The sequence below is a fragment of the Fulmarus glacialis genome, unplaced genomic scaffold (genome assembly GCF_000690835.1).
Source record: "Fulmarus glacialis isolate BGI_N327 unplaced genomic scaffold, ASM69083v1 scaffold9456, whole genome shotgun sequence".
Taxonomy (NCBI): Eukaryota; Metazoa; Chordata; class Aves; order Procellariiformes; family Procellariidae; genus Fulmarus; species Fulmarus glacialis.
The window spans coordinates 39,267-64,291 of record NW_009218737.1 but is presented as its reverse complement, the minus strand read 5'-3'; the positions used below and the strand labels follow the sequence as shown (position 1 = coordinate 64,291).

Below are 25,025 nucleotides of genomic sequence, written 5' to 3'. Positions count from 1 at the left end.
GAAACTATGGATGATTAGATTCAGAGATCATCAGCCAGCGAGAGTAAGTAATATCAGCTATCTCCAGAGAAGAGAGGAACAATGGGGAAATAAACTATGTATCAGGCATCAATCTTTCACTGAGGGTGAAAAGGCAATTTCTGTCACCTGGGAATGATGATTTATTTGTGAGGTTCCCAGATGAAGGGAGGAGAGCTGTTTCAAAACATGGATTTTTAGACCAAGGTGAAGAGTGTGCAGCAGTATATTAAATAAGGAATAGTGAAGCACCATAAGACAGTGGCTCCTTGTAGACTACAGGAGCAAAATCTTACCCTGGCTTTGTTTATTGAATATATTGAATTTAGTGAACAGAACATGTGGAAGGGACACATCTTGTAGAGAGGGATGATTGAGGGATGTATTAACTCTTCAAGTTCTGTAAATAAACAAGGCATCTGCTTTCAAAGACTGTTTGCAGTCTGCTTAAGTGAGCAGCTATTGAGTGAAAAGTTGAGATCTTCTGTGGAAATGACCTAAATATACTAGCTGTAGTGAACTATAGCTTTTGAAGTTACCGTATTTGGGATTTAATGATTAAGGGCTTATCATTGGCTTGTGTATTTTCTTGTTGTATCTTATGGTTTTGAGGGAACAGGGGAACTGTTTCAGGTGACGTTTGCTCAACAGAAGTTACGAGGGTTGGTTGAAAGGAAAGCTGGCTTGAGTAACTAGAGCAGCTCAGCAGAGGGAGAATTAGTCACAAATATATATTAAAAGAAGAAGATTAAAACAGAGTTTATGATCCTCAAATATCGATTTATATTCTTGGGCACTATTGACTTCCAATACATTCTTAACCAAGAATTCTGATTTAGAAAGGAGCTATGTCCACAAATCTCATGGCGTCTATTTTAGTGATTCATTTAAGGCCACTGTATTCAGATATTACTTCAGTAGGTCTGTGCTTGGTAAATTATAAAGTACCATTTGTTATTTTATCTTCTGATTCTGGATACAGCTCACTTTATCTATTCATCTGTTAAATGCTTTCGTATCAGTCTTACATTGTGTTTCCTATTTTAGGTAGTTTCCTTCCAAGGTACTCCGTCAAAATATGCATTATTTTTAAATCCTACTTGTAAGATTCAAATCAATTTCCTTGTAATAACAATAATTACCAGTTTCTTGGACTTAAGTTTATTTTCCTTTAAGATTAAAACACTTTCAGCTTTCTTAACTAATGGGAAATAAATATCATGTATGTGAGCCACGATTTTTTTCCAAAACAACATACCCAGACATGTACAGGCGGACCAGTTTTACAGTTTGTCCAAAGCATTGTCAGAAGAGGGAGCCCTCACGCTATTTTAGAAAGATTCTTATGGATGCCAGTTAATGTGTGGAAGTAAAATTCCTATTTGTACAGTGAAGTAAATTTGGGAGCTTCGGGGTTTTTTGTTTCTTTTAAAAAGTTCATAGCACCCATCAGTAATGTACATAAAACTCTCAGTAGCTTATTTGCTTCAGACATCTGATAGTTTTGTTGTCCTCTATGGAATTTCTGACTGTTGTATCAATTTGTTTTGCCATCTGTTTGTTAATATTGGCAAACAGGCTTAGGATTTATTCAAGTTATTACTTAGTGGATGAAAATTATTAGCACTAACACTTTTCTTCTTACTTGCAAAATTCTTGTCACTTGGAAGTCATCTTTGCATCTGTTTTCCCAGAACTTACCTAGAAGGCAAACAGGAAAGAGTAAACAACAAGTAGAAAAGGAAACATGAGGAAGCTGCTGTGGATGGAGCTGTCTCGGGACCCACAATGTGTTGTAGATGAGCTTTATTTACGTGAATGATGATAGGTTGGGAATTTATTACATGCTTTTGATCAACAGTGCTACGTACTGTAGTAGTTTTTATTTTTCTTTCTTGTAGATTTGCCCTTCCTCTTCCAGGCAAGACCAAATTCTTTTGCTTTTTCCTAAGTGTATGAAATGAAAAGTCTAGCGAGGTCATTCAAGGCTTATGTCTTAGATTAATCTCCAACAACAGCAACTTTATTTAAAGGGAAAAGTAGGGCTTTATCATTTAAGATAGTCATACGGTCTGCTGCTTTAGATTGGGCCTGCTTGTTCTGGACATGCTTTGTTTTTATTGTATTGCTTTAAAGTCCCTTAGAGCTTAAGCGTAATTCTTATTAATGTTGTTTCATGAACTCTTCCTCTTATTGCTTTAATCTGTCCTGTTCTTTCAGGAACAGGGGAGTGTTTAAATCTGAAAATGCCATGACAATTGTATAAGCAGTGCATAACTTTTTTTAAAGGTGATCCTTCTTTTAAATTCCATTTTAGTTGCATAGTATACAAGAACTTAAGTCAGTAGGATTTATGTTGTGAAGCTTCAGGAACCTTCATGATATAGAATCTCTGTCGTCATTAAAATCTGAGCTCTTTTGACGTGAACCAGTTGGTGAGCAGCCTCACAACTTGTTTTTGTCCTTTACAGTAGAGCTGTATCAAACTGATTTATTTGGTCCTATCTAAAACTTGTGAGATTTAGCAGCAATACTTAAGTTAATAACAAATCTACTGAAAAATATGTAAGACAGACACTTAAAGTGACAAAAAGGAACTCTGCAGGCAATGAAACAACAATGGGCGCTTTTATTGCTTATGTGGTTTAATTTCAGTCGTCTTCTAAACTCCTTTAAAACCTGGAGAAGAACTATAGCATTTACATCATTTTAGTGTCAGAAAACAAAGAAATAATGCTCATATGCTTTTCAAATTTTACTTGCAAATTATCTAAGTTATAGGCTGTCCTGATATACTTCAGTAAAAGGAATTAATCAGATCTAGTCATCTGATTTTTAGCTACTCTTGCTGCTTTTTTGTACATGCAAAGCAGGAAGAGAGGGACTTATGTATGCAGGACTGTTAGCATTTAGGATTCCCCAAATATTTGTGTTTAAAAAGTTACTTTGTGAAATAATGTCTGTATGCTAGTCAGTGCTGAAAAGGGTTAAATTCACTACTTAGGCATGTCATTAAAAGAACTCTGGTGATTACTCATGTATTGGAAATTGCAAATAGTTCAGACATAAGTTTTATTGAGAAGCATAGACCGAAGATTGGAGTTTAGGTAAATTTGTGTGGCATAGACAGTGATTGTCTCTGAGCTTCTGTGAGTCATCTGAAAAATGGATCACAGTACATCTTGCAGATGTTCACATTGTATCCATAGCTATTTTTATGTTTGTCTGGACTCTTTGAGCTTGATCATCTTGGTGGAAAGTTTGTCTGTGAAATGGAGAAGATACAATGAGAGGGGTCAGGAATAGTGTAAAGGTATGTAATAATTTCCATATGAGGAATGTCTAAATAAGCTAGGACTGTTTCATCATTTCATCTTAATTGAGAGAGAAGTGAGGAATGGGTATAACAGTGGTGTCCAAACTCAATGTAGGAGAGGGCGAAGAGGAAATGACTGTTCATTCTTCTAGTACAACAGTTAAGGGACACCAGGTGAGTGTTCCTAGCAGGTAAGGGTTTCAAAACCAGACAAAAGTAATTACTTATTTAGATACCGAGTAAAAGGCTGTGGAACTCCTTGTCACTGGGTGTAGAGGATGCTATGGCTTTACATCAGGTTTTGAAGGGATTTGGAGAAATTGCTGTTAGAAAGATCGCATTGACATCTACACAGATACTGTGATGAACTCTGGAAATTTCTGAAGCTGATTACTGCAAGTAAAGAGTGTTGTGAGGAAGTGCTGTTGATTACTTGCTTTTCTTGCTGTTAGACTTTCTAGGCATCTTTTGTTGATGGGCTTTCATGAACTTTTGTCCATTTTTACATTCTTATGACTTTGATGGGTTGAAGTTGAGAGGCAGAAGTGGCTTTGTCACGCAGACCCCGTTATGTTATAGTACCAATATGAGATGTTGCTGACAGAAAGGCATGGGGATATATACGCTAGCCTCTTTTAGGAGGACAAAATAATAAAGGTAATTGACATTTTAAATGAACCTCACTGGAAGGCACTTATGCCTCTTAAAATTTGTTTTTCCAGGCTCTCTGCAGAACTCTAAATCCTTGGTGCCTACTTGATGCAAGTAGGAAGACTTAAAGGGGATATGCTATTGGTATCTTTACAAAGACACTCTCTCATTCTCCTCTGTGTAACACTCAGTTTCCAACTGTTAGATTTGGCTTTTAGTGTAGGAAAAAGCGTGTGTGTGTCTGCAGGGCCTGTTTATGGATGTCTTGCGGTCTTTTTTTTGGGGGGGGCGGGGAAAGCTGTTTGAAGCCAATCAATCTATTTAATGACCAGGATCTGCATATTTGCTGCTGATTCCCATATAAATTCAGCATTCAGGAAATCCTTTTCTATTATGAAAGAAACTATATAACTTTTAAATTTGGATTTTTCTATGAGGTTGAAAGAAACATGATAATGCCCTTTAAAAAGACCAGTCTCTTTTCCTGTCTATACTTAATTGCAGAGAAGAACCTTCAGCATGAAGGAAAAGGAAGAATGTACCAGACCACTTTATTTGTGCTCCTTTTTCTCCTTTTCCAGTCAAGCATGAGTTCACTGGTTTTAGCCTCAAAACTGGCTATTGGCAGTTTTTTTTTTTTATGGCACAAATCTCAGCTTATCCTAAATCTGATAAAAAGCTATGTAGCAAGAAAACAAGGTCAGTTGTCAAGCTGAAGGAATATATTGCTATTTTTCTTCACCCTTTAGTTATGCTTTTACATGATATAGAATATGGGCTATTAAAAATGTTTGTCTTACAATTACAGTAATTAGTCTTGAAACAGGATTAGAAAAGGAATCCCATTTCTCCCTGCTTCTTTCCATTAAAACTTGCATGACGGTCATACTTCTGAATGCTAGATCCTTTTAGAAGTCTGGAACAGTCAGGATGTGAGGCTTCATTACTGTCTGCTTTTACATGCAAGTGTCTACTTGTAAATTTCTAGAACCTCACTTAATACCTTTTTCAAGTTTTCTAGAAATGTCATTTACAAATGCATAAACTTAATATATAATATGCAAGATAAGTATGTAAATAAATTCATTTATAAATACAACTTTTTCTATCTTCCATAAATATCGCACATCCATATTACAGATGTTTTGCTCTTCCAAGAGTCTGGTTTACTTTTATTGAAAAATTGAAGTTAATTATTGTATTATGAATTACTTTTCATTTGCACAAATCCTTACTATATAAATTTTGGCCTAGCAATATTCATATGGATAAGTGCACACACTTTCTAAGATACCACTTTTTTCCTACTGCAGGTGTTCTGCACAGATTCCAGAATATAGGAGAATATTGTTAAAGTGAGGAGTGATGGAGCATATTACAATGAGTCTTGTTTCTGTTAGTCAATGCTTTTGCACTTAGGAATAATTAACATAAATAGAAGAAAACTCTTATATTTCACTGAAAAACCTGACGAATGTGTGTTATTAAATTGCTGAATTGTGGCGTAAACCTAGTAAAACCTGGGATAATATCTACAGAATGTGCTTAGTGCATTTTTTGCCAAACGATAGTTTCTCATTTGAATGTATGTTGCTATGTAGTATACTAGCACACTTGGCCTGAACTTGGTACTTTCAGAAAATGTGTCAGATGCAAGTAATTGAGTTAAGATGGAGCATATTAAATGTTTGAGAACTGAGCAGAAATATCAGATATGTAAATATTAGCAGTATGTCTGCTTCCTCTCTAAGAAGAATTGGTTGCATTTTGAGATCACTGAGCTGATTTGAATGAAATTAAGAACTGTCTTGTCAATGAAATACTCCAATTGCAAAATTTCAAACAGCCACAGAACCACACAGCCTTTAAGAGTGTGTGGTCTTAACCTTAATAACATTAATTTAATAACCTTAAACTTAATAACCTTAAGAAATTTTGGAAATTACCTGGACAATTTTGGAAATAATGCTTCCATTTTTTACCATTATTTCAATTTTTCATCAAAAAAAAAAGTCTATAAATGCAATATCTGAAGATGATGCGACTGTAGTACAGTCTAGTTGGGTTATGGTTGAACTCTGGATTTTACCTCATTTGAAAAAGACCAAACTCTTTAAGAACACCTGCTACTGTTAAGTATGTGCATATCTTGGGAGATGTTTCTGTTCTAAGAAGGCTTTACCCCACTCTTGTCTTCTAGCAGGTCTTATGAACCATGTCAGTCTTTCCTCTAGGTTTTGTTGTTTGAATGACCTGCTTGAAAAAATGATTGCTGTAATCAGTGATATTGGAATAGAAGGAATTTTGAAGTACCAAATTGTTCTGGTGACTGGGTTTTTGATAAATCATTTTTATAATTGTCTGGACAGTACTAACAGAAGTGAGCATTGTACAGAGATGTCAGCACTACAAATGTAGGCTTTTAAGCAAGAAGTAAAGTGTCCCAAGGCTGAAAATAGCCTATCCATTGCTCCTTGCTGGATTTCATTTTAGTCCAGATGTTTTCAAACAATTTTCATTACATCAGATTACCTTTTTAAAATCTAAACTGAAAAGGTCTTTTGAATGTGCCGTGAAGGATTTTCTTTTCACAGTAGCAGAAAGGAATTTGTCCCCATATTGAACAAAATGTGAGCTTTTCTGGGGTGGGGGGAATATGCATCTTGTACACATTCAAAACATTAGAAGCTAAGCACTGTAGAGGAGAAAGAGCATTGAGTACTGAATTACAGGCTTATTCTTAGTTTTCTGACCTTTCTCAGCAAAACAGCGGAGTATCTTTTAAGTGGTGTTTTGTAAGCACCATCACAATGACTATTGCATCAGACTATTGATTCAGAACTACCAGGGAAGGCATATCTACGCATACCAGGTGTAGAGTTTTAATTATATTGTGTCTTAAGTGTTTATGGATACTTAGTGCTTTGAGACAATGTAAAGATACATCCTGAGGATCTCTTTCATAGTTTTTCACTGTATTGAGAACATTTCTGTTTAAAAAGGAAAAGAAAAGAAAAAAATCTAGTAAATATAAATGTTCTGGTTTTAAAAGCTATCTTCTGATAGTTGCTTTATTTGTTTTGTTCTGGGAGCAGGGGGCTGATGAACAGATTTCTTTGCTTCTATTGGATTATGTGTAAATCATCATTTATCGGTGCTCACCTATCTATCCCAAATGACTAAGAGAAGCTCCTTTTGGTTGTGGTGGCTTTCCTTAGCTGCTTTGTGCCTTTAGATTTTTTTTTTTTAATGTCTGGAGCATTTAGAATAAAAAAAAAACCCTGATGAACGATGATGGTCAAAACTTTCAAGAGAAACACTCTCTGAAAAAGTGTACATGGAAGTCGGGAAGTGATAAAGAGGCATTGCCATTGTTAGGATGACTATGAAGGCATAAATGAAGTGTAGTGTAACTATATTCCCAATTCTTCTCATGCTTTTTCATCTAAAAAATTGAATTTGTTTATGTTGCTTCCGTGCAGAGTTTGCTATTAGTTGCCATGCATTCTTTAAAGAGCAGGTTTGCAAAGGTGGCAGTGTGTCTACCCTGGAGATGGTCTGAGGGTCTTATTTGGCCAATATCATCTTAATTCCTGGATATTTTTCTCAAGATATTGGTTATTTTGAGTCTATAATTCTGACAACCAAGCAAAAAATAGTCTATAGATTTGTTGAAATCTACAATGCTATTGTGTTATCTTTAGTTTATCCTTCTTTTTCCCCTTCTGTCTGTGCTTGACCTTTTTTGGTAATGTTAAAGAAAATACAGCTTTCAAAGGGAGATACCTATGTTGTCTCATGGAGCTTTCAGTGCCAAGGTTATCAGTTTCAAAAGTGGTTGAAAAAAGTTGTAGTTAAGCATTCAAAAGCCATCAAATACTTCCACACTACGGTTCTTAGCAGATATTTTTAAAATCATAGCAGTATTAAACATTTTTTTTCCTCAAGTACTGTGTTTAGAGAGATAAAAGTTTTGAATGAACCTGAAAACGGATTGTTTTCACCCTTAGTTTGTGTCAGTCAGATGGAAGATACTTTTTTTTCCTCATGTTACAGCCTTGCTGTAGAAACAAGGTCATTGTCCTTTCTACTGCTTTGTGCTTCCCAAGGGTAACTCAAAAGTATTTAGAAAGCAGTATTTGACTTTTTTCCCACGACTCTGCCAGTGCTTTGGAAAGTTTTGTGATGTTTCTGCTCATGATAGAGTTGCTCTGCAAGAATATGCAGGTAGAGTCTGTTGGTGGCCTGTAGAGAATCAGGACTGAGGTTTACTCATTGGTAATAAAATGATTGAGGTTAGATTTCCAGTACCTTAGCAGTATAAACGGGGCTTCTAAAACCATTAAGAGGAGATGGAAATATAAATATACATTTTTCTCTCAGATTTTATTTAGAATGTTGAAAAGCTCTGAGAACAAAGTTGCCATTGTTAGGGATGATACACCTGAGAGATCATTCCAGGGTTGGATTGGCAGAAGACGTGAATGAGGCTTCAGGGGGAAAAAAATTAAACAAAATGAATTAACCTCTGCCTTGTAAGCTGTCTTCCTTTTTCCTTTTGAAGTGTCAGTTTGTGGTTTTGATAAATGTCAGAAGCATTCTTCTTCTCAAATAAGATTCTTCTTCGCATAATCCAGTGTTATGTTCTTTTCCCTCTTCCCTCCAAAGATTATTTTGTCCTTCTGGTTTCTAATCAGACAAGTGCTCAAGAAATGGGGTGGATTTGACAGCTAAGTGTGTTTCCTACTGAATTAGTTTTGTAAGGGAACTAAAGGAGGCAGTTGAGAGTTTATTCTCTCCTGCAGTTTTGGAAGTTCATTAACTTAATAAAATGGGAACTAAAATCCCCACCCCCTTGACCCCCACTTTGCTTCTAGGTTTCAATCTGGTTTATATGTATAATATTTTACATTATGACAAGGAGTCTGTTTTATGTAGACATACAAGTTAGCGGGCTGCAGCCTAGTGTCTCTGTCTAGGTATCAGATACGCTGATAGTTGTGGCACAATGTGTTTAAGTAGAATTCGTCTACTCCCTGGTTTTGTAGAGTCACCCAATAAGAACTTGTTTAGACTTTTTTGTTGGGTTTGGTTTTTTTTTTCTCCCAGCTGTTCCAAATAACAGATTGAGAGAGTCTGCTTTTAGGATTCTGTAATGTTTAAAAGCACTTATGACAAGGATTAGGGGAAGAAAGGGAGTACAGGTTGGCAGTCTGAGGTTGGTTTACTTTCAGGTAAAAGACTTAAATGTCATAGACAGTGGCTTGGTTGTTCTGTTGGCACTGAGGAGTTCTAGTCACGGATCTAGAATCTACCATGTTTAGGTGTTACACAAACAGCATACAAAAAGCATGCTTCTGTATGAGACAGGAAAACAAGTAAGTAAGTAAGTACAGGCTGCTCTGGAAGGAAGAGAAAATGAAGACAACATTGCTTAGTGCAATAAAGGAGCAGCCACATGTTGTAATTGCTTAAGTACACTCAAGTTTTTGTGTAAGTGTCACCTCAAAGGTAAGTCTTAGCTGGAGAGGCATAGTGAGGGAGATGGTTCAGGATGCCTGGGAGGTTTTTCTGTGGAATACACTTTAAAAAAAAAAAAAAAGTGGGAAATCAAAATTGTTAACATTATCCAAAAGTGCACAAGAACCGATATCTTGTAGAATAGTGCAAAAGCACAACTGAACTCTTACTTCTCATTTGACAGTGAAATGGGAGCTTTTGGAAGGGAGGTACAGTCTATGCATTGAATGAAAAAAAGCAGCATTTTAAATGCTTACGGGTAGAGCAAGACTGTTAACAGTCTTAAAAAGAAAATAAGCCTTCAAACACAAGTTCCTATTGTCCTTGTTTCCCAAATATATTTTTTACTTTTCTTCAGTTTTTTGCTTTCCCTATTATCCTTGCCAAAATTGCAAAATTACAAAAGTTGACCAGATTTTTTTCAGGAGACCATTCCGAGTTGTCTTAGACTTCGTGTCATGTTCCACATGCATATTGCTTGTGTGCGGCACTGAGCAAATCTTTCTCTTTGCAAGAATGTGAGTAGTATTGCTTTGTTCACATATCTATCGTTGTTATTTTCTTTGAATTGCAGACTTGAAGGAGGTTTAGTAATGATGTTATATCTAGGTAGGCTATATATGCCCTTATTTGCTACACCTCTATTTGCAACCAAGTTTTTCAGCTTGGAAGTATTCATCATGTGGATCTTAATGCACTGTAAAAATATACAGATTTTTTTTATTTGAGACAAATTGAAGATAGTGAAGAAAGAAAAAGAAAAAAATTATTCCTGAAATTAGGAGAATGAACTTACTGTGAATAGAGTACACAGAAGTTACACAGTTTGTCTAATTAGTTAGGAGGCTATTACTACCTCTAACCATATGATATCTTACATTAAAATAATGAGGAAAGCTGTTACTGGAAAGACAGTTCAGTAGAGTAACGGATGGTACAGACCACTTACAAATGCAAACTGAAACAAAGTAATTCTAAGAAAGTGCATGAGACGTTATGGCAGCTGGGAAGGAAAAAGTCAGAAGGTCAAAATCCATTAGAATTAGGAAATAAATGACACAAAGTCTCAAGGAAGCACTCTGGTTTTCCCCTTCATCCTTAAGAACATGGTTCAGTTGGTCCTTGTGCTGCCGCAAAAGTTAATATGGGGAAATAAAACCAAACAAATTGAAAGCATTAAGCCATTGCCGTCTTAGCATGCTGGTTGCCTGTTGGCGTGATGACTCTACCTTCCCATGTGATAGATAGAGCTGTCCAAATTTGTGTTCTGTATGTGCAGTTTGTTTGGTTTGATGAGCTGTCAGATTTAGATTTAAACTCTCTACCATCACTATCACCCCATGCTACCTCAGATCCTTCTTATTAGGACTGTCAGGCATACTCGTTCATTATGTTTTGGAGGACTGGTTTATAGTGACAAGAGGCCATTACTTATGGCGGCGTTTAGTCACGTCTCTTTGCTGCGGTATAAATGTTCATTTTGCAAAATTGCTATGCAAGTTTGGCCAAGAGCTCTTACCTCTGCCACGGCTCGCTGAACCATTTGCATCTTATGAATTGGAGCCCTAAGTCATGTTCATTTAATCAGTCACTCCAGTGCAAATACTGATGAAATCACCAAGTGATTTCTTTGGCAAAAGGCAAGTCACGCTTTGCAACTCTGATTCCACATACGTTTCCCTCGGGGTACAACCCCTGCTTTCATTTCATTCCTAAATAATTTTTTGCATGATTGGAGGACTATGAATAAAGTCAACACTGTATTTTTGTTTTTATTTCAAATCCTGAAGGAAGCTGCAAAGGACATGTATGCATAATAAGGAAAGGAGAAACTGATCAATGGTTTAAAAACAAAATTGCTATGATACTTGATGTATTTTCTTTTATCAGAAGTTGTTGACAACCATTTCATATTTTATAATTCTTTAAGTTATAAAACAAATGTTTTTTTTTAACAATGGAAATCTAATCCTGTCTCTTAACCTTTGCATAGTTGTAGCCTTGAAAAGGATTGTACACAGTTAAAAGTACATTACTGAATCAATACAGATGTTCCTGTACTAGGAGATTTATTTCAAAGTGCGGTGCTTGTTGTAACAGCTTCATACTAACTAGAATATTACTGCTTTTTCAGTGAGAAGAGTTACAACCGGTATCTGCCTTTGTAGCCCATTGACAAGGGGTGTGACTGGTTCTGTTTCACCTACCACCCACCCTGCAAAACATCTAATAATGCATGACTTTTTGGAAGGCTGGTTCAACTTATTAATGCAAAGGAAGACTACCCACCCCACCCCTCCTCACCCCCCAAAGTTATTTTCCCAAGCTGAAGGATCTCAGGAAATTATCAGATGAACGTGGGAACTGGTGAAATGTGGTGTGTATGTTTGGGGAGATAGAATGACACATCCCTCTTTCAGCAGCAACAAATAAGTAGAATGTGTAATGTGACTCTAAATATGCTGGATTTTACATCAGTACAGGTCACTGCTTCCTGAAGAGAATTTCCTTCTAAATAAATCTTCATTCAGTTCTGTGACCAGGTGTTTTCTGTGCTGTTGCTAGGTTCTCCCGGGTTGGCATTTGCATCGTGGGATGTCTGTCAGATGTAGTTGTGGTGTCAGCACTCCATGTCCTGGAATCCTTTTACTTTCCATGACTGAGTGTTCTTTTTTGCTGCTTTCAAAGTCTGAAAAGGCTGCACAGATTAAAACCAGGTTCTGAGCATAGCTGAGAATATGCAGTGACAGTGGTTGGTCTACAAAGCTGCAACTGTGGTGGCATGCTGGTTTAGTGGTCAAAAGAAGATGCGGACCAAGCAGCCAGGGGTTTGCAGGTGTTCTTTTTCATAGAAACCTCAAAGGAACGTTACCTGTACAGAAGGAGTCCATGGGCAGAACAGGGAGGTTATGATTACATGGATGTGGCCATGACTCAAGTTACTTTGTTTTTTTAGAAACTTAAAGCAAGGAAGGATGCATATTTCTGTTCAATAATGGGTTGTAGCCTCAAGATATAAATGGGAAGCACAGGACTGAATAGTTCCCCAAGGAGTTATTTTTAGGGAGAAAGTTTATTAGGGAGAAAGGGTTTTTTTGGTTGCTTTTTTTTTTAAAAAACTAGCACCTGCAGTTGAACAACAGAGTTCTTGGATTACTCACTGCAGCAGCTATTTTGTGAAGTTATAACATCTCCAGGAAGAAACAAACCATGTTTGAGCTTGAAAAGTGTTGATGTGCTTCCCTGCAATATTTAGGAGACCTTTGCCTAAACAGGGGGAGTATTCAAAACAGGGTTGCTTAGGCTGCTTGGTGGTTTGATTAGAGAACAATGCAGAGTTAGGAGTTTCTTGGCAAGGTCTGTGAACTTAGCACTCACAATGATCATCCTTTTAAAGTTGTGGGGTCCTTTAAGTGACTTATCTTGTGAAAATGTAGTAAGGTTTTCATGGCACCTGACACTTTTCACAAAAAAAAAAAAAACATCTTATTTGTCACTTACATCTAAGAATAATCTGTCTGAAGTCCAATGAGAGAACTTCTGGGCATTAACAGCTCCAAATTTTGAGGTTTTCATTAGTGGAGGTCTAATAAAAGTCATGCATAGGAATAATGTAGAGGGGAGAGCATGTTCTGGTACAACATTAGGAAGGTAAGGAGAAATAAAAGTAGAATTTCAGAGTTTAAGGAGTGAACTTAGTAGTTACGCATTTTGTATCAGAGCTGAGCTGTGCAATTGCTGGCCCTGCTTCTGTTTTGGGAAGAAATTGTCTCATACTATTATTATATTGTTTTCAAAGGAGCATAAAGAAAAGGTTGCAGTCTTGACAGCTATGACAAAGTCCAGTACCATAATGTGTCACCAGATAAGTGATACTGTATAGTCTGTGGCAGTCAGCAAAGCATAGCAGCCACTATTTATATGTCAATTTTAAAAGGGAGGAAGTGTTACCCGAAGGGGAGAGAATATCAGAATTTGACAGGCTGTTAGACATCTGAGGTTAAATGTCATCTTTTGAATAGATTTAACTTAAATATTCATTTTATGTATTGAGATCTGAAATTCCAGCCTTTAAATGCTCATTTTGTTGCTTAAAACACTTAAAAACATTGTGCTTAAGAACAGAGCAAAGTTTCTGGCTAGAGCAGATGATGTTAAAGGTTAGGTCCTAATTTTCAATATCTGACTTACACTGTGTAAATACGTAGGTGCATATGCAGCCAACAACAGGAAAGAGATGCATCTTGTTCATGTCTTAACCTTAAAAAAAAAAGTTTACTTTCAGTAATAATTTGTATATTACTTGGATTCCTCCTCTATTATATTAAATGATTTTCATGTTTCCTAGGCTTGCTATTCTTTGTAAGTTCTTGTTTCAATTTAAAACTTTAAATTTAAACCTTGTTTGTATGTCTCCATGAGCAGCATACACAATGCATAGAAAGTAACTCTGTAGGTATTGTGATTGTTTTATTTTCCCCTCTTCCCTACCATAAGTTGTTTGTCCTTTGAGCATTTGTTTGGGTTTTGTTTTTTAACTTCCTGAGTACTCTTATCCCTTTATATCACTTGGAATGGGAGGGAATAGAGCAGAGATACTTCCATAGTTATTTTAATGATCTTGGAAGAACAGAAGTTGTTAGCCTTCGAACAGTATTTTCAGCTTGGCGTTTATGGGGAACAGTATGCTTTGAGTCAGAGGCACCGTATTTTCCTCTTCTCAAGAAAATTGCCAGTATCTTTTTTACATTCTGAAGTCTGTATGAAACTTTCCATTGAAGTGTGAATTGCAAAGCTTTGATTATATGGCTAAAAAGATCACTTTCTGTGATTTCAGTCTTAAGTGTTGCAGAGATTGAAGTTGTTAATACCTTGACGCTGTTTCATGCATTCTGTCTGCAATGGTTTTTGTGTGAAATTGGTAGTAAATCCAATTCTTTTCTAACAGTTTTAGTTGAAAAATAATATTCTATAGTTTTAAAGCCATGGTTTCAGAATTTTAAAGATTTTAATCTAGAAACTGGTAGAAGATAGTTGTATCTCTATACAGACTTCCTGGATGTAGGGGAATGAGGGAGGCAGAAGGCTGAACTGTGACCTTCGTCTTCCGTTCCCCAGCGGTAGTGCAAGCTGTGTGTTCTCTTCTCACTGCTTTTTGCCTTAAACGCAGCATGCAGATCTAATAGCCAGTCACATCTGGTGCCCGGATCCCTAGATCAGGGGAAAAACTGCACCACTGCACAGGAAAATGGAGAATGTGCTTTTCTGTCCTTGATCTTACTTCAGCCTGTTCATACGGCAGAATGTGAGACTTTTGAGGATATGGCATGCTTTTGGCTGCTTTGCGTGTTGCAACTGCACTGCTTTATGTTGCTTTTCTTTTCACAACCTCCCATTCATGTGCCCATCCTAGCTTTTCTTAGAAGAGCATTGCCCACCGTAAAGAACCTTTTGCACCTTTTAAAAATAGGTGTATGATACATGAATAGGAGTGTGGGTGCGTTCATCTAAACCCTGGGTATGTGATGTTGAGCTCAGAACTGGCAGTTGCAACTGAGAAAAGAGATCCTAGACTTTCTCTGAATACGTTGGCTTGATATGCTTTGGCAGCCAAACATGTCAACAGTGGGCCAGACAGTGTCAGGAAGGGAATTGAGAATAGGACAAGAAGGGTTTGATGTGACTTTGGTCTTGAGTATAAAAGCTTTGAGAAGCCTTGTGAAATGTTGGTGTGCCCATTTTTTTGAGTGTTGTCAATTCTGGTCTCTCCTTCTTAGGAAGAATGTTAGAGCAGGTAGAGAAGGGCAGCTAAAATAGTCATAAGATCAGCTGTCTTACAGGAAGAGACTGGAAAGATTGCAACTTCAGCATAAGGGACCAGGCAGGCTGCACCCTTTAACGTATGTAATCCAACGGCAATAGTTCTTGAGGGAACATGGTGGGGATGGACAGCAGAAAGTGCCTGGCTTGCATGCTCTTCTTACATAGCATTTCCTGTTGCTGCTGCTGAGGACCACTGATCTGACCCAGCAGTGCTTTTCATATGTCCTTAACAGGAGAATGTCACAGGTACTTGTCTTGGACTATGACCTGAATATGAGAGTTAAGTAAATTGTTCCAGTACGTTTGTGGTTAGGTAGTGATTTTTATCAGTTGAGAATTTGGTTCATTGCTTTGGAAGGAGTCAAATGATAACTTACTCAAGGTTCCTTTATAGGGCATTTGGTGACATGTTTTCTCAACTGCAACTTTTGAGAGTTCTTTCTATATTTCAATTAGTGGATTATTGCAATGTAAAATGCAGTGAGGTACTACCATGAAAAATGCTACAGATTTGCATGAAGGTAATAGGACCTGGTTTTTTTTCCTCTCATTTGTTTTGGATGGGTCCTGTTTTCACAAACTTCTTGTACAATCATTATTTCTGAGGTAAAAAGCTTTTTTTTTTTCTTTTCTTTTTCTTTCTTTTTAACAGGTTCTTGAAGATGCGGAGGCTCAACATTTGTTCCAGTCCATTCTTCCTGATATGGTCAAGCTGGCGCTCTGTCTCCCTAATATCTGCACCCAGGTGAGTAAACACAGCTAGATAAGTGCTCTGTGGCAGACCACTTTTCTGCAAACTGTAACTAATGGCTAAGGTCAAAACATCAGGATCATATGTTCTTAATAAAAGCTATAGTTTTTGTGTTGAATGTAGCTAAAGCATAGGGAGTGGAACGGACAATGCACATCTATAATGATAGAGTAGAATGTAAAAAAATATATCTAGCTGTCATATTTTTAGCCTGAACTTCAGTAACACTTTGCTTTCTATGTGCTGGATTTCCTTCTTGCTTTTTTAAATTAAATGACCATAAGACCTTTCAGGTTTGAAAATCGCACTTATAAACTGAAATACTTGAATAATCTTAAAACATGTAATTTTTTTGTTTTAGAAATTTTTTAATCTCACAAGTAGTATTTTCATAAAGCCTTCATTTACTTGGGAGCATATTTTATTCTAGTTAGAGCATCACAATACTTGAGCACATACAAACCTTAACTAATTTTTTATTATTGTTATGGGAATCAGTCCTGTAGGTAGTAAAGCTGATAAAGGTGAATCGGACTGATCAAGTAAGTGAGGATGTATAATAGGTAACACATTAGCAGGGTAACGACTCTAATTTGTAAGCTCCTTTGTTACAGTTTTCTGAATTGATTTTTTGGACAGGAGCAGGGAAAATCTCTCCCTACTTTGTTATGCTGCAGGGGTCCTACAGTAGATATATAATTTCAAACAGTATGAATATTTCTTTAAAATGTTTTTACTAATCACTTGATGGGGGAAGTTTTTGAGAATGCTGTGAAGTTTCTGAACACAAAGTCAAGCACAAGACTCGCAAGTTCATGTAATAATGCCTTTTATAAAGATGATGTACTGTTAGGCAGTGTAAATTGTGAAGAACTTTGTCAGACTCATTTTTTTGGTTAGACATAAAGCTAAATTTGTTCCAATATAACATACTGTCCAAAATAGCCTATTTTTGTAGGCTTGTAGAACTTACTAGACAGAGTTTCTCAGCCTTTTTTCCCCCTCTAGCTGTGTGACTTCAGACATCATAATATAGCTTGTTAATTAAATAGCCAGAAGACAGAATGAGATTCAGTGAATGTGAGTGTAGTAGTTATAAGAATGAAGGAAAACTTGTTTTTTTGTGGAGCAAACAGGGCTGTGTATTCAACAGTCTAAATTAGTAGCAATTTCTGTATTCATAACTAAAAGGATTAAAATGTAGCTGCTCAGCTCTCCTGGAGCTAGGCTAATGGTGATGGCTGAGAATATTGGAAGAAGAGGTGAAAACTGTGTTCTTTCTCCTGTCAAGTGAGTTTATCATAATTGTTACTGGATTCACTCCTTAGCAGTCAGAATGATTTCCCCCCACCCTCCCCCAGTATTATGACATAATTTAAAAAAAAAAAACAAAACCCAAATAAAATGCCGTGAATGTGGTGAGTGAAAATTCCAAATCAGGAGGCTAAAGCCTGATAAAATGGAAGATGTATAACAATTGAGGTTTTTTTCGTTCCCCTGCCCCTCTGTTTCTATTTGTATTTGACCCTGACTAGAGTCAAATAAAACTCCAAACTGAAAACCAAAGTGAAGCTGAGCTTTTTATTCATTCTGATTATAAAAGAATGGATAATCATGCACTTTTTGCAAATATTATCACTGTTATTTCTTCAAGTAGGATGGAAAAAAAATTCAAAGCAAGTCATAGAGTGATGATCAGTGGCGTGACTTCCATGTTTCTTTGTAAAGTATAAAGCATGGTTATTGTAGCTGAAAGCATTCCTTAAGGGTTCTTAACTATACAGCTATTGAAAGTGGGTTTTTACTTCAGTTTTTAAGATTGCCCAGGATTTGCAACATCCCATCTATTTTTTTTTTCCCCCTCTTCATTCCCAATGGTTTTGTTTGATAAGTTGTGTTTTCTTGGTCTTTCTTTTTATTATTGATTTGAAATCTGCAGTTTGTCAAGCAAGCTTTTTCCAAATTGTCTTGAATAAACTGTTCTTGACTTTAATGGTGCTGCTGATTAAAGGGTTCACCAATGGCCTAAATTACTCTTGCTCTAATTTAACAAATGTAATTTTGTGCTCCTGTTTTTTCTTTTAAAAGGAGTAAGCTAATTATTTTTCTCTCTCCTTTCCTCCCTTATCTCCTGGCCCCTCCCTCCCCCTCCTTTCGTTTGTTCGTAGCCAATACCTCTACTGAAACAAAAGATGAATCACTCCATCACTATGTCACAGGAGCAGATTGCTAGTTTTCTAGCCAATGCTTTCTTCTGTACTTTTCCACGACGCAATGCGAAGATGAAGTCTGAGTATTCTAGCTACCCAGACATTAACTTCAACAGGTATGGCACTCTGGAGTAAATGAAGCTGATAACCCTTCAATGAAAATATTATCGTTGTCATTTAGGGGAGAAACTCATTGTTTTTGTCACTTATTTCAGTAGTTTGCTTTCTGTCTTTTCTGTTTACCTCTAAGGGACAAGAAAACTATGCAACTATGTAAGAAAGGATCTTGTGCACAGGAAGAGATGCTTAATATTCCAAATTTTTCTTTTTTTCATGCATGCACGCACACAGACATGCTCTTGCTCTGGCATAATTAGGCTGATACAATTCCCTACCTCCTCATAAGCCATTCATCTGCGAATGGTGTACTTCAGTTGTGCTTCAAGTGTTCTATATGTTTTTAAATTAAAGGTCAGTGTTTCCCCAGCCGTGTTTCTGTTGTCTCCTTTGTCAGTAGTGGTGATCTGCACATTAAGTCAGATCACTAGGACTTCATTCTTCAACATCCATACAATCTCTTATCATTTTAAGGCAGTTGTAGAGCTGCATGTTAAAATAAACCTGTCCTTTTTGCTATAAGTTAGCCTAAAAAGACCACAATAAGAATTTAATTAAAGATACTCTGATTTCTAAACAAATGCTTATTCTTTTTTCCTCAACGCTAGCTTACAGACAGATTAGATTAGAAATTTTTCTTCACATCTTTGATTTTTTTAAATATGCTTGTATCACTTTTAAATGGGGGAAGAGGACGGAGACATTTCCTGCTGCAGAATATTATGCAGCAGGATGGACTTGTAGATTAGAAATGAGAGTTTGTCATCTTCTGGGCACTTCCATACAAGTCTGTGTAGATCAACCTTAAGTTTATTAGGCTGGAACTTGGATAGGTTATTGATCTAGAGTTTTTCTTATTCCTCACAGTTAACATATGTAGTGTATATGCTCTGAAAACTGAGATGAAATATGAAAATACTGTTACCTATGATCTAGCACACTTGGGTATGTGTGTCACAAGACCCATACTAGACTAGAACTTCCCAGAATAAATTGTCAGGCATGCCAATGTACTAATAATGCTTTTGGTGTTTGCTGTCTTTAAGGGCTAGCACAGGTTTCTCTATATGTGTATTTCAGAAGAGAGACCAGGGTCACTGTCTTGGTGTTTATTCCAACAGTGCAATGGGTTATGGAAGAGAAGTGTGGGTGGGCATTAATGTGCCATACGATTCAGCGTATTTTTCCACTATTAGTTCATAAGAACAAATAAATGAAAAGTACCATCCATGCATTAAAAAAGATTTATGTTCAGAGCAGTGAAAGAGAACAGTAAAGTTCTGGAAAGAGTTCTGTTTGACTGCACCAGCTACACACTTCTGGCTGAATTTTATGGGGTTTTTTTAAAGGACTTTAAGGTATCAGTTTTTGTTGTAACTTAAGCTTGTTATAAATCAAGCAGTTAAATTAGTACCAACTACAGAATAAAATGCTGTTAATCATTGGAGTAAATCCATATTCTCTTCTATGAACATTGCACAGCAATGTAAAGTCACCGTAGTACAGTGTAATACTAGTGGTTAACTTGGGGCATAATATTTTGAACTACTTTTAAATAAAAAGCCTTGGCAAATTATTAGGTAAATAGTTTCCTGCTATAGACTTAAAGAATGACCAGTATAAAGTATTGACTATTCAGGATTTTCTGCCCTATTCCAGTCAGTCCTCTGTTTTCTGACTAGTGCTATCACTCATAGTAAGTTCCAACAATGTTATTTAAAAGGCGTAATACAGCAGACAACCTCCAGGCCTTCCTCTTGCATTACGGGTGAGGTAATGCTCAGCTTTTAATCACACAAGGTAGAAAGCCGTTTTTATTCGTGTAAGTGCAAGAATATTGTTGCCAAATTGGAGAAAAGGGAAGCTGATGTCCTCTGGTTCTTGAGGATTAAAAGTGGCTCTTCCTCAGTGTTTGCCAATTTATGTGATTTTTATATAATTACAGTTTCCTTTTTCAGTCCTTTCTTTATTTAACCATTTGTTGGACCAAAATTTCCCCCTGTGTATTTTGCATTTGATAATGAGCAGATTAGTGAGGTAGAATACGAAGTGTGACAGGCAGTGGATAAAATAAGAGGGAATGTGTCAGTGAGAGGGGGACTGGCAGAATAAAAGCAAAAGGAGATTGAAGAGAGTGAGTGGTGGAGAGAGTACTACAAGAATTTACAGTTTTCTATTGTGCTACTGTATATAACCTGACTTAGTTGAAATCTAAAATGAGGGCAGGAGAAGGACGATGGGTAGTATCCTATTTCTTTTTCCTCCTTCAATCTTGTATTTTCTCACCCTGAAAAGTTAGTTCTTTAGTAGCAAGGACAGATAATAAAATGTCATGTTTTCAGCTATTGTTTCAGACTTGTAAAGACGACAAGGTTGGGTCCATTGCAGTGTGTATTTTCAGCTTTTACAAAAAAGCCCTTCGCAGAGCTGGATATACTCAAAAGGCAGTAGGCAATGACTGAAGTTAAAATGTTTGTGACTTTTTTTTTTCCCCTCTTTATAACAATGTTTTGATGTAAAGGCTTTGGAGGCTGCTGCTCTGCTCTGTCTGCTTAGGGATGGGCATAACAGATTGTTCCACACAGCAACCCTTTCTCCCTACAGTATTATGGTCTGCAGCCTTTTCCAGACTTTGTTCTTTCCTCAGCATAATTCATCTGCTACATGACTGTGAATGAATTACTTTGTTCTTTGGGTACAAAAAAATAATCTGCCATGGTTCCCTAACAAAGCAAAATTACCAAACGGGTGCTAGCATTTAAGGAATTTTTTTCTTTAGCAAATGTGGTGTTCCTTGATTCCACTATGCATGCCCTTTCTACGTTCATACAAAAGGCTTCCACCCCTCCCCTCAACTCTTTGAGACTGAAAAAATAAAATTTGTGCCTTAAGTTAGAAACACAACTGTATAAGCTCTTTCTTTCTTGTGTTTTCAGTTTTACACAACAGTCATTTATCAATTTACTTTATGCAGACTTAAACATTAGTACCTTTTTATACAATATAAAATAGTTACAGTTTCGACGTTTAAATGCTGTCATGTTCCCTCTTCCCTCCCAGTCTTCTCCCTGCTTTAGGTTTTTATGTGGTATTAACTAGCATATTGTGACTTCCACCCCTACTCCCCCCAAGGTACAAATCTGTTTGACAAAACAACATACAGACAATGCAAGATATTGAGAATTTACTCTTTTCTTTTTCTTTTTTTTTCTTTTTTTTTTTTTTTTTTTTCCTTCTCCTTCTGTTAAGCATTTTCTGGTGCACCAGTGCTTGGCATTGTTACTACAGTGATGATGGCAAGTTGTTTGAATGCCGGTGCATGTGCTAATAACTGCAACTGATTGGAAGGAAGGCCATTGTATGTGTAGTATTAACAAGTCATCTGTGCTTTACCTCTCCTCTCCTGCCTGTTGGTCTTGTCAGATGAGAGGAGAACAAAAGTAAGCATTCCTCTTTTGACGCTGAAGCACTTAGTTTAATAGTATGTTGCGACACCGACTGTCTATTTTGATTGCTCATCATGCTACAGACTGCAAGTTACCTGTGTATAATGAAATACTCAGTAATTTAATTGAATTCTTCCCTTTCGTACTTGGCAAGGATGGGCCTAATACGATTCTTAAGTCATTAATAACATAATTCATTTCCAATGTAGTTAATAAAATGGAATTTGTAGTTTAACTTTGAGAGCTTTAATATTTATGAATTCTATTAGATAGAATGACATCCGTTCAGTGGCCAAACATTAGATGATACTAAATAGCATAAAATACTGCTTCCGTTCAAAATATCAAGCTAAATTTAAAGAGTTCAATTTTTCTTTTTAAAAACACTTTTATAATATATAAGATGGAAATAGATTGGGCAGCTTTATGCAAAAAATATCGCATCACAAAAGAAAGAAATAATTAAATTTGCCATTTTATTCCTCTTACTGATAAATTTTCCATGGAAGTTGCATGCTGGTTGAATGTAGAGCATGAATTGCATTGACTCTTCTGAGATCATCTCTACAATTATGATGTTGGTTGCACAGTTTAAAGTAGTTTCTTATGGTGATGGTCATAATTTATCATCTTTGTGAATAGTTTGTGGTTTAACGTAGCACTTTCATAAAAAACATATTCCTTTTGAAATATATTAAAGATAAGATTGAACTATGCTTTCTTGCATGTATTTTTTATAAGATGCTGAAAACTGATACTGTCCACTGTCACACAAGACTTTGCACTGTGGAGGTTTTTCTCCACACACACCCCCCCGCCCCGACCAAATTATCAGACCTGTGTCTTAACACTATAGAATTTGGTAATTTAGGAAACTACCTGGTTTGATTATATGTAAAAGCAAAATATAAGGGAAAAAAACTTACACAATCTGGAGTCAGTGTTCTGGATGACTGAAAAGGAGACAGGTTTGTCAAGGACCCACTTTGCTTGTGCTGTGTCTTTGACCTGCTACAGATCCGTTCTTAGCTGTTATGTCAAGTTACAATAACTCCTCTGTTTTCCTTTTTCAAAAAATGACTGTAGTTAAACTGGAGATACTATACATCTGTAATGGCTCCCATCAAAGCAATTGAGGTTGAATTCATAATTGAAGGTAGTATGTCTAATGACATAAACCTGGTGGATCTTTTGGCACATATATTAGTGGATGCTCTGGTCTGAAACCACCAGTATTCCACTAGGACTGAATTTCTTCATGATTATCAAACATACCTTTAAAGTAATTTCAAGTGATTGGAAATGAGGGGAAAAAACCCACTAGTTAAGATATATATATCTTTTATGGAACGTATAATATATGAAAGGAAATGGGCAAACTGTATAGTACGTTTATGCAGGAGAATTGAAATCTAATTTACCAGTAACGCAATTGTCTCTTCATAAACAACATCAATTTCGCAACACTAATGAGTATTCTCTAGGGAATAAATTATCTAGTGACTTTGAGAGAACTTGGTTTAGACTGAGAGATGCATTGCTCTTCTGGAAAGTGGTTCCAGGTTTTCTGACTTTACAGACACTGATCCTACAAAACTGATTCTGTTATGCCTGCCTTAGGTATATGTTCCAATTAGCCTTAGGTATATGTTCTAATTAGCCTACTTTAAGTAGAGTATAATTTTCTGAAAAATTTAAAATCAACATTAACAAGTCTGGCATAATTACTTTGCTATAGTGATTAAAACAGTACTCAACCTGAATATTTTTTTGTTAGCATAGTAAATTTAGTAATTTAGTCCAGAACTTAGTTGTACCATGCTGTGGGATGTCTTTTGCTTTAGATCCTCAGGGTAAAACATTTTACCCTGCTATTCCTTGGTGTTGAGTACTTGGAGTTAGCATCTTATCCTTTCATCAAAGTCAAGTATCAATCTGATGTATTTTAAGACTCCTAAATCATCAAAACTTTTTCTTAAAACAGGTTTATAATGTGCCAAATTACTTGTCACAGTGAACAAAAGTACAAAATGAAAAGCACAGAGAATAGAGATGTGGGTATATGTGAGAGTGTCTGAGACGGAAAGATAGTTTTTGCATCTAGATTACCAACAAAATTACATTGCTCAATTTTTTTGTTTATACAAATCTTAAAAGTCACTATTTAATCTAAAGATGAAGTTCTAATTAAACATAAGGGTGTTGAATAGTATGATGTTCTTAAATAACTTTGAGATGACGACAACTCGTACCTATGATACATGATGGTAAATAAGAAATTGCTATGAGGTTGAATTGTTGAATGTATTGTTTTTCTCCTACTTGATGCCAAGGGAGTTCAAAAACTCTAAACTACTTCCTGTATAAAAAGAGAAAAGGAAGGCGGTTTTAATACAGAAAGATGGAACTCATGTTACTAAGTGGAAGAGACATACATTAGGCACCAGAAAAGCAGAACTGAGGTTGCTGTACCTGACTTGTGTAAGGTTGTGCTACTTTTTCCTGTCGGGAAGTGCAAGACCCAGGCAGTGGCATTTCCTTTTGTGCTGTCAGAGAGCTGGTTAATTTGTCTGCCTTCCACCTCTCTGGGAGGAATTTCTCATCTGGATTATTCCGCTTTTGATTTATATTAAAGTCCAAATTTAATAAATTGAAGTTCTGATATTCTGAATAGCTTTACTTTTAGTTCTCACTTAAAATATTTTCAATGGCTGCAGGACTTTCTAGTAAGGGTTTATATTTTATATTGGATATAAGAATTTCCCATTTTAAATTTGCTACTGTTTCCTCATCTCACATTATGTAATTGATGTTTAAGTATTTAAAGCTGTCTAGGGTAGTAGTCTCCAAACTTTTTTGATTGCACATACCTATCAGTAAAAAATTTTTGAGCATGCACCCCCAATATATGCATATTGATTTACTTATAAATTACATACATGTGCTACTGTACTAATATATTACATTCTAAAACATGCACAAAAAAAAGAAATTAAAAAAGGATGAGATAAAGATGAAATAAACACTATTTTAAAAATATTTTTTATTTTATGAATGGTACAAGAGTATTTTCTTCCTGCATCCTAGTGGATTGCCTTGTGCACCCCCTGGGGTGCTTTGGAGACCAGAGTGGGTCTGGAGTATTGCTATTCACAAAATACAGGTGTGTAAGC

At 36.3% G+C, this 25,025-nt stretch overlaps 1 protein-coding gene across 1 annotated transcript in view; it reads left to right on the top strand.

Moving 5' to 3' along the window:
• PARG (poly (ADP-ribose) glycohydrolase) overlaps positions 1 to 25,025 on the top strand; it is a 66,165-nt gene that overhangs the window by 11,083 nt on the left and 30,057 nt on the right. Inside the window, exons 7-8 of the mRNA XM_009580127.1 lie at positions 15,981 to 16,073; positions 18,248 to 18,405. Coding sequence (XP_009578422.1) covers positions 15,981 to 16,073; positions 18,248 to 18,405 — 251 coding nt within the window. The remainder of the gene's footprint in view (positions 1 to 15,980; positions 16,074 to 18,247; positions 18,406 to 25,025) is intronic.